Source organism: Papio anubis, chromosome 13 (genome assembly GCF_008728515.1).
Source record: "Papio anubis isolate 15944 chromosome 13, Panubis1.0, whole genome shotgun sequence".
Taxonomy (NCBI): domain Eukaryota; kingdom Metazoa; phylum Chordata; class Mammalia; order Primates; family Cercopithecidae; genus Papio; species Papio anubis.
Genome location: NC_044988.1, coordinates 44,888,410 through 44,904,874, shown reverse-complemented (window position 1 = coordinate 44,904,874; position 16,465 = coordinate 44,888,410). Strand labels below are relative to the sequence as shown.

At 37.5% G+C, this 16,465-nt stretch overlaps 1 protein-coding gene across 6 annotated transcripts in view; it reads right to left on the bottom strand.

Moving 5' to 3' along the window:
• The window catches only part of CCDC171 (coiled-coil domain containing 171), a 501,053-nt gene that overhangs the window by 261,795 nt on the left and 222,793 nt on the right, over window positions 1-16,465 (bottom strand). For all 6 annotated transcript variants that reach the window (XM_031654260.1, XM_031654264.1, XM_031654261.1 and 3 more), the window contains one exon: window positions 13,321-13,423. In XM_031654260.1, the coding sequence (XP_031510120.1) occupies window positions 13,321-13,423 (103 nt within the window). The remainder of the gene's footprint in view (window positions 1-13,320; window positions 13,424-16,465) is intronic.

The following is a 16,465-nucleotide window of genomic DNA, read 5'->3' as shown; positions in this document are numbered from 1 at the left end:
AGGCTGATTGGGTTACAACTCCTATTGAGTGCCAAATTTATGAATAGCAAAAACAAACACTGAGACCACGATATGACACCGTTCTCTGGGGGGATCAGATAGTAACTTGGTGGCAGGTTGATCACACTGAGTAACTTTCATCATGGAACGTGCAATGCTTTATTCTTACTAAGATAGACACTTACTCTTGAATACAGATTTTCCTTCCCTAACCATACGTTTCTGACCAAACCCCCATCCATGTATATACAAAATACTTTAATTCACCATCATGTATTCCAAATGGCATTGCTTCTGATCAGAGAATGCATTTTACAACAAATGAAGTGTGGAAATAAGATTGTTTCCATAGGATTCACTGGTCTTACTATGTTTCTCATCATAAAAACACAAACTTTGTATGATTTCACTTAATATAAGGTATCTAAAGCGGTCAAATTCATAGAAAAAAAAGTAGAAGGGAGGTTACCAGGGACAAGGAGGAAGGAGAAAAGGGGATGTGATGGTGAATTTTTTATCAACCTGACTGGGTCACTGGGTGCCCAAATATGTGGTTAAACACTCTTTCTGGGCATATCTGTGAGGGAGATTAACATCTGAATTGGCAGATTGCCCTCCCTAACTTGAGTGGGCTCCATCCAATCTGTTGAAGGTCTGAAGAGAATAAAAACCTGAATAAGAAAGAATGCTTACTCTCTGCCTTGCTGTCTTTGAGCTGCAACATCAATCTTCTCTTGCTTTCAGGCTCAGACTCCTACCAGAGCTTACATCATCAGCTCTCCTAGTTCTCAGGACTTCAAACTCAAACTAGAACCATACCACAGCTCTCCTGGATAATAGACCCTCCTGGAATACAGGTGTGGACCACCTCACCAGGGATGGAACCATATCCAGCTGAGCTGCTTGCTGACAGCAAAGCAATAGGGTATGGGTAGTAAAGGAAGTTAAAAATACCAGTTACATGTGACCAGACAGAAAAAGAAGGACTCCGTACAGAGTACAGACAGCCTCAACTTACAATGATTCAACTTAAGATTTCTCAACTTTACAATAGTGCAAAAGCAATACACATTCAATATGCTCCTCGACTTACAATGGGTTTATCTGACCTTACTTTCCCAGCTCCTCCCACAATTGCATAAGGTCAAATTCTTAATAAGTTCCTTATTCGAAAATACTATAGTGGTTCTGACTACCCAATCAAACTCTAGCTTTACATGTTCCTATCCTATAATACACACTTGATCTTCACAGTTACTTCCTATATTTATAATTCTTAATATTCTATGACTAAAATGGAAAAAACTGTCTACAATTTCTCCTAAAGAGAAATAATAAGAACAAGCCTAGTAAAAGCAAAATGTAATTAAACCTATCATAACAAATATGATAGTATTAAACAGGATATGAACTGAGAAATAAAAATTGAAAATTCAAACTGATATAGGTCAAAGACTTACAGAACTCAGAAAAGAAGTGTACAAGATGAAGAATTCAAAGTGAATTTTTAAAAACATACAAGTTTAAAGAAAATCAGAGGTCAAGCCTTAATCAAGTCTTCAATTCTGTACTGTCCAATCTGTGGACAGTAAAATTTGTTTAACAGTGATTATTCATATTCATATTTAAATTATTTAAAATTAAATTTTCAATTCCTTAGTCATGATAGTCATATTTCAAGCACTTAATAGCCACATGTGGCTAGAGTCTACTATATTAGAACAACAGATATAGAGCATTTCCATTACTGCAGATTCCATTACCAATTTGGAGGAAATCTACAGAACAAAAAAACATGTTAAACTATACAGTGGGATGCAATCCGAAAAATGCAGGCTGTGAAACTCCTAGAACAAATGAAACAGTTTTTTAACAAATAAATTTCAAACAAAAACGATAAACAAAAGGAGACAGAAGGCCAGGTACGGTGGCTCACACCTGTAATCTCAGCGCTTTGGGAGGCCGAGGCAGGTGGATCACCTGAGGTCAGGAGTTCAAGACCAGCCTGGTCAACATGGCAAAACCCCATCTCTACTAAATAATACAAAAATTAGCTGTACGTGTTGGTGCACACCTGTAGTCTCAGGTACTTGGGAGGCTGAGGCAGGAGAATCGCTTGAACCTGGGAGGCGAAGGTTGCAGTGAGCCGAGATTACACCACCGTACTCCAGCCTGGACAACAGAGTGAGACTCCATCTCAAAAAAAAGAAAAAGGGCCGGGCACGGTGGCTCATGCCTTTAATCCCACCACTTTGGGAGGGCAAGGCAGGTGGATCACGAGGTCAAGAGATGGAGACATCCTGGCTAACACGGTGAAACCCCCTCTACTAAAAATACAAAAAAAATTAGCCAGGCATGGTGGCAGGCACCTTTAGTTCCAGCTACTTGGGAGGCTGAGGCAGCAGAGTGGCATGAACCTGGGAGGCAGAGCTGGCAGTGAGCCGAGATGGCACCACACCTGCCTGGGCGACAGAGTGAGACTCCATCCCAAAAAAGAAAGAGAGAGAGACAGACAGAGGAGGAGGGGAACCTACAGATTTTTTAAAGTCAGCCAACCATAATATCTAGACCTTCTCGGCATACTAATTTAAACAAACTGATATTATATGGGATATACAAGAAAATTTGAAATTTATGATACTCAGAAATTTTTAACTTTTTACATATGATAATGATCTTGTATTTATATTTTTAAAAAGACTTCATTTTTTAGAGAGTCAAACTTAAATATTTATGAATAAAATTAAACATATCTAGGATATGTTTTCAATATAATACAGCAGATATCTGTATTATACAGATATATAATACAGAAATATCTGGGATATGCTTTCAATATAATACAGCAGAGGGGAAGTAGATGAAGCAAGATTGGTTCTTAAGTTGATAAATGTTGATCTGAGTGGCGAGGGCAAGAGATTTTGTTATACTATTCTGCCTCCTTTTGTACATATCTGAAATTTTTCTTAAAAAAAGATATGCAATTAATTACTGGATGAATTTGAAGGAAAAGAGATCATAGGAGGATCTTATCTTTTTTAAAGCAAACTTTATTGAGGTTTCTCTTGGGAAGAAAAAAACATGTTCATTTTACATATTTCTGCTCTTATAAGTAACACGTGTTTTTCCTTTATTCTTATAATTTTAAAAATTTCAAAAATATATTTAAATGCAGGTGTTATTTGATGATTTTTCCCTGTAAAGCAGTGATCTCATCTGGCATGCTACAATCTTTTTTATCTCAAACAAGTGTTTTTGAATTATATCTTCAATTATTACATTTGTTTCATTTACTCTAGTTTTCGCCTTAGAAAGACGTACAATCTTTTCATTGGTACTCCATATTATCATCTTTTCCCTTTTTCTTTCCTTATCTGTTTTAACTCTTTGTTTTTTCCTCTGCATTTTATCTCTGTGTTCTTTTTTCTACATTTTGTCCTCCAAATCACCAATCTAAAATGTTAATTGTAGACTGTAGATTTTCTAATGTCAATTCTGTCATAGCTACTCACAATTTTTAAATTTACTATCCTATTTTTAGTTTCCTTAGACTCCTTCCTTATGTCATTCTTTTACCTGTTAATCTTATTTGGTTTTTTTCGGAGTAGGAGGAGAATTAATCTCTTTCCATTTCAGCCCATTCTTTCCTTATTAATCCCATTTGAAGAAGGTCATTTCTTTTTGTAGCCTACTGTGGACGCCAAATAGCTTCCAAATTTTATTCCGATTTCCACGGTGAATCATTTCATCACTCTGTTCTAAATGTACCAGGTACTGTTCCTTTCCCCTTGTTTTGTGGTGCTTAGTTTTTCAAAAATCCTATTTAGTTTTCCTTAATTTTTAAATGAAAAAAAGAGTAAAACCTAACCATATTTAGAAAGTTTGAAAAAAGACTGTATGTATAAACTCTCCAAAGCTCTACTCTGAATCAATTACATAGTGATGAAACCCCCTCTAAGATCAATATCTGAAGCTACATGAATGTACACAGTTCCTATTATATTTTTCGGCAAGCAGCAATCCCTGAATTTAGGTGGTATCATCTCCCAATCTACTCCCTGGACTTCTGGCACATACAGTTAGATAGACTATAGGGAAAATTTTATCTCTAGTATGAACTGCTACCAATTTTTTTTGTCTTGATTCCTAGAGACAATACAAAGGAGACTTCTCAGAACTTTATCTCCAATCCCTGGGTCATTCCTGGCTGGCTGTATTCTGGGAGTTACAAGTTACAAGGAGATGGTACAGGAGTTGAAAGAAAGATGGGTAAAATACTCTTATTGCCTCAGAAAGCAGCACCTACACAGCAGAAAGATAGCTTCCCAATTTTATAGTTGGTACAGACCCTCCATTTTCAAAAGTGGGAGGATACCGTGGCAGGAGAACAAAATGTCTGTCTACTGTCATAGGATAAGCCAAAGGGAAGTTGATTGTACTTTCATTCCAGTTCTACTGACTATGTATTATATATACTCTCCCCAAAGGAGGGTGAATATTTATTTGATTTCCAGTATTACTGTGTGTTTTCAACATTTCTGTGCATTCATTAGTATGAAAGTCTGGAGCTACTTTATAGCAGGCTACCAGGCTGCTGACACTTCAAACTTGATTGTTTTACAAATCATAAATAACAACGTAGGCATGAAGCAATGCTTAATAATCAGTATTTTGGGGGTGCAGTGGCTCATGCCTATAATCCCAACACTTTGGGAGGCCAAGACGGGGAGATCACCTGGGGTCAGGAGTTCAAGACCAGTCTGGCCAACATGGTGAAACCCCATCTCTACTAAAATTACAAAAATTAGCCAGGTGTAGTGCTGGATGCCTGTAATCCCAGCTACTTGGGAGGTTGAGGCTGGAGAATTGCTTAAACCCAGGAGGTGGGGGTTGCAGTGAGCCAAGATCATGCCACTGCACTTCAGCCTGGGTGACAGAGCAAGGCTCCATCTCAAAATAATAATAATATTAATAATCAGTATTTTTTAATTACCTGAATGTTTTCTTTATATAATACTATACTCTCTACAAAAATTTAAAACTTAAAGAGAAATAAGGATAACTATAAAAACAAGATGAAACACAATGAACTGTTTCAGTTCAGTCATTTAAAATTCACGTATCCAGAAAAAGTAGGAAAGAGAGGGAGAATAATAGTATGTTTTTAAACTTTGGGATGAATGATAACACCCCATTTCTAGGAAAGTCTATGAAGTTGAGATACAACTGTAAAATAAGGAAGGGAGAAAGTAGATAAATAATAAGAAGGCAGAAAATCTAAAGAGAAGAGAACAAGAAGACTACAAAAGATGGCTGGAAATGAGTAGCAATTAGCACAAAGTTAAATGGCATAGTCTCACTTTATTCCAACTATCAACTATCTTTAACATATCTGAGTAGATGAAGCAAAATAGAAATGAGTTTCTATTGTTATCAAATTGTAACCAAAGTAGCTATGCCTGAAACAAAATATTCTGACATTTACAAGCATTATTTGCATTAAGAAAAGTCAAAAAATGTACACTGACATCTATTAATGATCTCATTACAAAATGTTAGAGTACTCAGTAAAGCTACTCCCTTGGATTTCATAAACTGAAACTATGAGTATAATGAAGTGGGGCAAGTTTGGTTTGTAAACCTCAGTGAATTAGAAGATCAGGGAAGCAAGAGAGAAGAAATCTGCAAATGACAACAGAGGAAACTGTGTGCTGCTCCTATAGCCATCCTCAGCTTCTCAACCACCCATAAGACTCTAGTTAAAAAAGATAACAGCTACAAGGTTCATAAGAAGAATTAAAAATTCTCAGGAGGATACTAGGTGTAGGCAATATTCCTTTATGAAAGAAGTAAAGGAGGAGAGGTGACAGGAAAAATCCAATTTGTTGTCTTGATTTTCCTAAGAGCACTCCCTGAGACTGCCCAATTCCCGGGTGACATATACATGCCCAAAGGAATCAAATGCTACTGCTTTTATTTCCTGGGATCCTTCAGCCTCTCCAGGTAAAAAGAAAAGAACACCTCTACAGTATTACAAATGATTTCCTCAAGGAAAGCTAAAGAAGGTTGGAGTCTCAGTGAACGTGAAAGTCAACTACCCTAAAAAAAATTCAAGACTGAGCCACAAGGAAGACTTTCTTTCATGAATCCTAAGAAGAAAAAGTCACATTCTTGATGTTTGCTGACACTCTCAGGCATAGGTGAAACTATTAGAAGAAATACTCACAGCAAAAATACTACATGGGGCTGGGCACAGTGGCTTACACCTATAATCGCAGTATTTTGGGAGGCTGGGGTGGAAGGACTGCTTAAACTCAGGAGTTTGAGACCAGCCTGGGTAACATGGTGAAACCCCATCTCTACAAAAAATACAAAATTTAGCCAAGCATGATAGCATGTGCTGTAGTCCCAGCTACTTGGGAGCTGAGGTGGGAGGATCACTTAAGCCCAGAAGGTTGAGACTGCAGTGAACCATGACTGCACCACTGCACTCCAGCCCAACCAACAGAGTGAGATCCTGCCAAGAAAAAAGAGAAGAGAAGAGAAGAGAAGAGAAGAGAAGAGAAGAGACAGACAGAAAGACAAAGATGAAAGGAGAAGAGAGGAGAGGAGAGGAGAGGAGAGGAGAGGAGAGGAGAGGAGAGGAGAGGAGAGGAAAGGAAAGAAAAGACTACATGGGTTCAAAGTAGGAAAGGATTTCCCACACACACATTCTACTATAAGAATTTCCACCTGAAAAGACATGAGATAGGAGCAACTGTAGTGCTTCAATTTTAGTTGATAGTAGAAAGCAGAAATAGGAAATAAATGTCCCTAATGATAGAGGCAATCAAGATGACATTTCTACAATCCATGAAAGATTATACATCTGTTCCACTCGAGGTCAATCTTCCTGGTGACTCCTTATGGATGCTATCCAAAGAGCTGCTATAATTTAGAAAGAGATTCCATGATCACCTTTATAACTTCAAAACTTAAAATGTAAAATAGACCTTCAACCTGATATTAATTCATTCATATTTTTATTCATATTCAACAAATATTTTTTGAGTGACTGTTTTGTGCCAAGTACTATTCTAGCTGCTTAAAATACACTAATGATTAAAGGAGACAAAGATTCTCATCCTCATGGAACTGAAATATAATAATAAATGTTCCATATACTGTGATAGAAATGTTTGACTGCAATAGGTGCTCTGGGGGAAAAAAGTGGAGCATGCAAGGGAGAGACATAGTGAGCCCAAATAACATAGGAATGGGCAATAAGCAAGCTTCATGGAGAAGGTGAGATCTGAGCACAGGCCTAAGGAAGACAAGAAAGAGAGCTACGTAGATACACTAGGTAAAAAGCTTTCTGGGTAGAAGGAATGGTCAGTACAAAGGCATCTAAGGCAAGAGCATGCTTGGCGTATTCAAGAAATGGCAAGAGGCTAGAGAGGCTCAAACACAGGGAAGCAGGGGAGAGTAGTGGGAGGTGAGGCCAAAGAAGCAATGAGAAACAAGCAAGCCATTGATACCACTTTGGCTTCTAAGTAAAGCACAGGACCCTACAAGGTTTAGAGCAAATAAATGACACACTCTAACTTAGGTTTTTTGTTGTTGTTGTTTCCGTCCAGCTTTACGGAAGTGTAACTGCCAAAAAAGATTATATATATTCAAGGTGCAAAACTTGATTGTTTGATATCCATATACACTATGAAATGACTACCACAACCAAGTTAATTAACACATCCATCACCACACTTGGTTATCTACTTATTAAACAAGTATTATGTTTACTTTCAAGTCTAATGCATAGTCAGTGGGACTATGCATTAAACTATATAGCTTCTGCCCAGCAAAGGAAACAATCAACAGAGTGAGAGACAACCTATAGAATGGCAGAAAATATTTACAAACTATTCATCAAATAAGGGACTAATATCCAGAATACACAAGGAACTCAAACAATTCAACAGCAAATAAAAAAACCCAAATGATCCCAATAAAAAGTAATGTTTACTTTCAAGTCCTATCAAGTACGCTAGGATATCTTCGAGGGAAAAATCTACTTTAAATAGTGACATTTGTGTGTGTGTGTTGGTAGCACATTCTTAGAATTCATAACAAAATTAATTCAATAGTCAAGTGCTAGGTGTGCACATATGGTCCCAGCTACTCCTGAGGCTGAGGGAGGAGGATTACTTGAGCCTAGGAGTTCAAGTCCAGACTGGGCAATATAGTGAGAGCCCATCTTTAACAAATGAATAAAAAAATAATTAATTCTGTTATCTTGGGAAGAATTTTCCAGAGATCTTCTCTTTTGTAGCAATGGCAAGAAGGCAGTGGAGCTTTACCTCCTGTTTTTCTCTCGACATGGTGATTCTTCTGATGGATCTGGGCAAATTATTTTGACAACTTCTATAAAGCATTCACCATTCCAGGTGCCATTAGAAACATTTGTGATTCATGGGAATAGGTCAGTATGTCACAGGAATTTGGAAGAAGTTGATTCCAGTCCTCATGGATGACTTTGATGAGTTCATTATAAAATGACAACAAAGGATTTAGGATATTACATAAATGTAGTTGATAAACCAGCAGCGGAGTCTGAGACAACTGACATCAGTTTCAAAAGAAATTGTACTCCGGGGAGGCGGAGGTTGCAGTGAGCCAAGATCGCGCCACTGCACTCCAGCCCGGACAACAGTGCAAGACCTTGTCTCAAAAAAAAAAAAAAAAAGAAATTGTACTGTGGGTAAAATGGTATCAAACAGCATGGCCTGGTACAGAGAAATCTTTCATGAAGGTAAGAGTCAACTGATGGAGCAAACTTCATCGCTGTCATCTTAAGAAACTATGTCCATATGTAGAAGAATGAAAATAGACTCCTCTTATTGTATTAAAAAATCAACTAAAAATGGATTAAAAACTCAAACATAAGACCTGAAACTACAAAACTACTAGAAAAAACATATGGGAGATCCTTCACGACAAAGATTTTATGGCTAAAACCTCAAAAGCACAGGCAACAAAAACAAAAATAAATCAATGAGACTATGCATTAAACTATATAGCTTCTGCCCAGCAAAGGAAACAATCAACAGAGTGAAGAGACAACCTGTAGAATGGGAGAAAATATTTACAAACTATTCATCAAACAAGGGACTAATATACAAGGAACTCAAACAATTCAACAGCAAAAAAAAAAAAAAAAAAAAAAAAAAAAACCCCAAATGATCCCAATAAAAAGTAGGCAAAGGACATAAGTAGACATTTCTCTAAAAAAGACATACAAATGGCAAACAAGTATATTTTAAAATGCTCAACATCACAAATCAGGGAAATGCAAATCAAAGGGACAATGAGATATCATCTCACCACAGTTAGAACGGCTAGTAGCAAAAAGACCAAAAAAAATAACAAACGATGGGGAGGATGTGGATAAAAGAGAACTCTTATATACTGTTGGTGGGAATGTTAATTAGTACAGTTATTATGAAAAATAGTATGGCGATTTCTCAAAAAAACTAAAAATAAGCCAGGCACAGTGGCATACACCTGTATGTAGTCCCAGCTACTCAAGAGGATGAAGTGGGAGGACTGCTTGAGACCAAGAGTTCAAAACTAGCCTGGGCAACATCCCAAGAGTCTATCTCCTTAAAAAAAAAGTCTGAAAACAAAGCTACCACATGATCCAGCAATCCCACCACTGATACTTATCCAAAGGAAAGAAAAGCAGTATATCAAAGGGATACCTGTACTGTCATATGTATTAGAGTACTATTCAACAATAACCAAGATACAGAATCAACCTAAGTGTCCAATAATGGATAAATGGATAAAGAAAATATGGTATAAGCCAGATGCTACCATACCTAAAGTCCTAGCTATTTAGGAGGCTGAGGCAGGAGGACTGTTTGAGCCCAGGAGTTCTAGGCTATCCTGAGCAACACAGCAACACACTGTCTCTAAAAAAATAAAAGAGTATGGGGCCGGGCGCGGTGGCTCAAGCCTGTAATCCCAGCACTTTGGGAGGCCGAGACGGGCGGATCACAAGGTCAGGAGATCGAGACCATCCTGGCTAACCCGGTGAAACCCCGTCTCTACTAAAAAATACAAAAAACTAGCCGGGCGAGGTGGCGGGCGCCTGTAGTCCCAGCTACTCTGGAGGCTGAGGCAGGAGAATGGCGTGAACCCGGGAAGGCGGAGCTTGCAGTGAGCTGAGATCCGGCCACTGCACTCCAGCCTGGGCGACAGAGCGAGACTCCGTCTCAAAAAAAATAAAAAATAAAAAATAAAAGAGTATGTGATGTCTGTGTGTATATATATACATATACACCCACATACAGACACATAATGGAATACTATCTAGCGATAAAAAGAATGAAATCCTGTCATTTGTAGCAACGTAAATAAAACTGGAGGTCATTATGTTAAGTTAAATAAGCCAGGCGCTGAAAGACAAATATCCTATGTTCTCACTCACACGTGAGAGCTAAAAAAGCAGATCTCACAGGGGTAGAGAGTAGAATGGTGGTTACTAGTGGTAGTGTGGAGGGTGGTATTGAAGAGCGGTAGATTAATGGGTATAAACATATAGCTAGATAGAAGATATAAGTTCTAGAGTTCAATAGCACAGTAGGGTGACTACAGTTAACAACAATATATTTTATATTTCAAAATAGCCAGAAGATTTGAAATGTTCCCAATAGAAAGAAATGCTAAATATTCAAGGTGATCAGTATCTTCAATACCCTGATTTGATGATTACACATATTTTATGCATGTATCAAAATATCACATGCCTCATAAATGTATATCTAAGTATGTAAAATTATTATGTATCCATTTTTTAGGGAACAAAAAAGAAATTGCCATGGCTAACGCAACCTTCAGCCACCACCACCCTGATCAGTCAGCAGCCATCAACATCAAGACAAGACTCTCCACTAGCAAAAAGGTTATGACTCACAGAAGGCTCAGATGATCATTAGCATTTTTTGGCAATAAAGCAAATTAAGGTATGTGCATTTTTTGACATAATGCTCCCACAACTTAATGGACTACACTATAGTATAAACATAACATTTAAACATACTGAGAAGCCAAAAAATTCGTGACTCACTTTCTTGCTTATGTAACAAAAACCCAATCTGAGTAGAAACAGAGCCCATTATAAAGGCACAGAGCTGTTTTATACAAGCCAATAGGAGGAATGAAACCAGGTCCCAAGCAGTTATGTAAATCAATCTGGATGTAAACTAAATACTCAGAAGGGGTCATCTGCAAGATAATTTAATGAAGAGACTACAGAAATGTGTACAGGTTAACAGATTCCAAAAGGTATGATGAGGCACCAAGAGCAAGCTAGAGTAGAAAACCAATATTATGTCTTAGCTAAAAGGTCAAGTGGAGAGAATGTCACCATAGTCCAACAAGAGCCACAGCCATGAGAGAGGGTCCACCCAACAGGCACTGCGGCTGCTGAAAAATGAAACCACTGCCAAAAATGCAGTGGAGCAGAGGAAGCAGAGGAAATAAATATCTTGACTGCTTTCTTCTCTCATTCCCTTAATCTCCTGTGGGTGCACCTACTGTCCAAACCCAACCAGAAGCCAGAAGGCAAAGGAGCACAGATCCACAGAAGTCAGCCTCCCAAGGCACACAGCAAAACGGAGAACAGAGGAGAATGGATCAGTGAGGGAAGAAGGGTGCAAAAGAGAGAAAAACCAGCACAAAATGGAAACATGTTACCACTCTGTAACAATCCAAAAATCACTAATTCACTAGCACGGTCTTTCCCAGAAACACATTCCCTGTAATATACAAAGTATGCATCTATACAGAAAATTAGGAAGATAAAAAAAGGATGGTTAATAAAAGAATAAAAATTAAAATTTTAATAGAAAACTCTGTACGCTTAGTAATAACTTATGAGTTGCTTTGTTACCAACTATTTTACTTTAAAACTCAAACGAGACATGACCACATTATTCTTAGCTTTTCTAATTCAACTCTGAAGAAATACTAAAATAATATTGAGGCATATGATATACTATGACAATATTTAACAATTTTTAAAGATCCTAACACCATTAAACACCACTGATACATCTCAATAATAAAAAAGTATCAGTGCAAAGGAAAATTTTCTCCTCCAAAGCTGCAATAAATATAATTGAAACTGGATACCTATACCTACTTTTATGACACTTTTATATCCTTTGATTTGTCCATGATAACAAATTATGATACAGTAATGCTTTTGGGAAAAGTTTACATAAAAACAAAGATAGTTACACATTAATTTCATAAAAGCTAAAAACATAGAGACTTAAAACATAGACAATAGCAAAGCACACTACATTTCTAATAGCTTACCAACCGAGAAATCTACAGATCCAGAAGGTAAAATATGAGCCTTGATGAGGTCCTTCCAAGTTTTCAAGGACAAAAACTTCCTGCCAAATTGCTGTTAGATTCCTTTTAAAATTTGTTTTTTTAAAAGAACAGTCCTGCAGCTCAATTTTTAAGAGTGAGAAATTTAATTTTATGTGCCTCTTGAAGAACAGAATTGTGTTAGAAGACCACCAAATAATTCAAGGCTGACAGTAGGGCAAAAGAAAACTGAGGTAGAAAAGTATTTATGTCAAAGCCACTATAGCACACATAATAACATAAACAAAAAACACTAAGAAAGTGGAAATAGTGAACAGAATTCATTAGCCAACCATTGCTTTTGCTAGTTCTCAAAATATGTCTACCTAATTAATATACAATTTTATAGCTCTTTATCATATGAAGTGGGCTAATAACTACAACTAAAATATTTCACCTAAGCATTCTTATCTGGACAGTATATGTATATGGCAGTAGGAAATGAAAACCAGCTTAGAAAACCGGTTTGGAAAGTATAGAACATGCGCTATGCTACAGCCTGTGTCCTACATAACCTTTTAAATGCATGACCTTTAAGTTGCTGAAGGTTGCCTCAGAATTTGGCTCAGTTTGATCGAAACATCTGTTCCCCTTGCAGGTATACTGTAAGGACTTTTTTCTCAGTTGGATTCAGAACACAGCAAGTGAGCCCTTGTCTGTCCAATCACACAGACCCCAACACTTGTAAATCAAGTTCTGGGAGGACAACAGCAGGTCCACATTCCGTCACCCTTTCTCAGCCAGCTAGGCCAACTGACTGCTGTGAGAACTGCTCTTATCATGTCATCAAATCAAAACATGTTGAGATGAGGGACTATAAGAGGCATCTGCAGAATTCCCAAAATGTAGTGACTTTGGAACATTGACAGATGCATCTGTCATTTTATACCTTCAACTAACCTGATGTCCACTGGCCCGACACAGTAAAGCTGTCCAAGATCGATTCCAATTCTTTCACGTTATTTTCACATGTCTCTACTAGGAAGGCCTGGTGCTTCTTAGCCTTTTAATTAAGAAAAAGAATTACACATAATAAGGTCACGTATTATAAGAGGGGCAGATTTTTAGTATGAACATATATAACACAAGTATAAACAAGATAATGATTCCATTCAAATATATTATTAATAAACCATCTTTCTCTCTTAATCCTACCTTTTACTTGGCTTAATGTAACACCATACAAGGTCTTATTAACAATTTACTGAGGAGTTAGTGCTGGCACTATTCTAAGTGTTTTATATACAGTGATTCATTTTATCCTCACAATAACCCTATCATGGAAAGGCTATTATTATCCCAATTTTAGAGATAAGAAAACTGAGACAGAGGAATTATGGAACACTTAAAAAAATCATGACTACAGTCATATGGCAAGTTGCCAGACGGCAGTCAAAAGCGAAGACAGTTAAGACCAATCTGAAGTTACTGCAGCAGTCAAGTCATAGTAGCTTGGTCTAGGGTATTGACAGTGAAAGGAGAGAAGGGGTAGGGAATGGAAGCAGTGGACAGAGACTTAGAAGGTAGAATGGCCAGACTTTAGTAAAATTGCATTGGGTTAGACCACACTGATTGGACTGGACTAAACTGGATTGGATTGGATGAGGATAAGGGAAGTACTGAGAAAAAGAAGAGTTGACACTGATTCCAAGGTTTTAAGTTAGATGAACTGGGTGGATTTCAGTAGTTGAATCAGAATAATGATGGTAGAGGGGGTCTTGTTTTGGCTATTTTTGTTTGTTTACTTGCTTGCTTCTTTTTGGCAGGAGGTATCAATCATGAATTCTGTTTTAACCATATTCCACTAGAGATACCTAAGACACTCTGCACCAGCACAATGCCTGTCAAGTAACAGGTCCCAAATAAATATATTTGAATGAACAAATGGCAAATAAAGTAGAAAAATATGGGAGGTGGCTGAATATAATTGGCGTAAATGTTAGAAGTAGGGTCAGGTATAGGTTTGGGAATCATCTGTAGATACTGTCTGAAACTTGCCTTAAAGTGTTTGATGGGAAATGAAAAAAGCCTAGGACAAGTCTTACGGAACTCCAGCAATTTAATAGACAGAAAAGAAGTCAGCAAACAACACTAAAAAAAGAAAAAGAAAAAGAGAAGGGGATAACGTCATGAAAACCAAGATGTGGGAACATTTCAAGAAGTTCAAGAAGAAAGTTGTCAATCATGCCAATTCAAGCAAAATGGAGACTAAAAACTGGATCCTGGGGTTGGAAGTAATTGGTGACCTTGGTGAAATGTTTCACTGTGTTATAATAATTGTAACACAGACTGGAATAAGTTAAAGGAGTAAGCCTGAATTTTTTTCTTGACTGAGAGATGAGTAAATAGAAACAGGAAGTTTAGACAACTCTTTCTTGGTAAAAAGGAAGGTGAGATAAAGGGCAGTAGTTGGAAAGAAGGGAAGAGTCAGAGATGAGTTTTGTCTTTATTTAATATATGAGAAACTTAAGCACATTTAAAAGTTGATGTGAAAGGTATGTTTATAGATACAGAAAAAAATGGAAGAATAGATATTATAAAACAAACTTACATCCTTAAAATATGTAAAATTAATTGATGTTTGTTTAGATGTCAGCTCAATTATCACTTCCTCAGAAAAACTGTCCTTTACCTACCTGACTATATCAATTCTCTCTCTATCACATTCACCTCAGCACTTATCACAATTATGATTCACTTTTATTTGAGTTGGTCTTTTATTAATGTGTCCATCTCATGGAATTTAAGCTCCATGAAGGGAGTGTCTCTTTTTTTTTTTTTGTCCTCACCAGTATATCCCCAGTGTTTCCCCTAAGCAATACCTAGTTTCTAAAATAAGTGTTAAGTAGTTAAATTAATTATACCATGTTATCAGCAGAAAAATCAATTAGGATTCATCCATACAGACTTTAAATAGGAGGACGCTCTTCATCAATGAAAAGATATCTAAGTTATCTTGTTCAGCTAAAAATAAAAAGGGAAGTAGGTTGACAATATGCTTAATATGATGCCATATGTGTGAAGTGTGTATGTGTACCTATTTGTAAATGCAGAGAGAATCTCTACACAGAATCTTTTTTTTTTTTTTTTTTTTTGAGACGGAGTCTCATCCTGTCACCCAGGCTGGAGTGCGGTGGCACGATCTCAGCTCACTGCAACCTCCGCCTCCTGGGTTCAAGTGATTCTCCTGCCTCAGCCTCCCAAGTAGCTGGAAGTACAGGTACCTACCACCATGCCCAATTAATTTTTGTATTTTTAGTAGAGAAGGGGTTTCACCATGTTGACCAGGCTGGTCTTGAACTCGTGACCTCAAGTGATCTACCTGCCTCAGCCTCCAAAAGTGCTAGGATTACAGGGGTGAGCCACCAGGCCCGGCCCAGAATCATTTTTAAAAGTAGTCATTATGGTTGTCTATGAGAAGAGAATCTGGGTGGTTAAAAGAAAGATTTCATTTTTCACTGTAGAACTTTTTTCTATCTTTGAAATCCTGTATCATATGCATCTATTATGTATTCATCAAAAAGTTAATTTTTTTAAAAGAGTAAAAAGTAAATAAGCCAACAAACAAAAAATGACTTGTCTTTTTTTTTTTTTTTTGAGACAAAGTCTTGCTCTGTCACGCAGGTTATAGTGCAGTGGCACAATCTCGGCTCACGGCAACCTCCACCTCCTGGGTTCAAGTGATTCTTGTGCCTCAGCCTCCTGAACAGCTGAGACTACAGGTGTGCGCCACCACACCCAGCTAACTTTTGTGTTTTCAGAAGAGACAGTGTTTCACCATATTGGCCAAGCTGGTCTCAAACTCCTGGCCTCAAGTGATCCACCCGCCTTGGTCTCCCAAAGTGTTGAGATTACAGGCGTGAGCCACCACACCTGGCCAAAAACTCACTTTACCATGGCAGATAGACACACGGGCTGTTATTGTGATATAAAACACTCAAGAAGTCCAGATGGAGACTTCTGGAAATTAGCAAAGCACAGACTCACAGGTCAATGTAAGGCTGGGTGCAATGGCTCACTCTTGTAATCCCAGCACTTTGGGAGG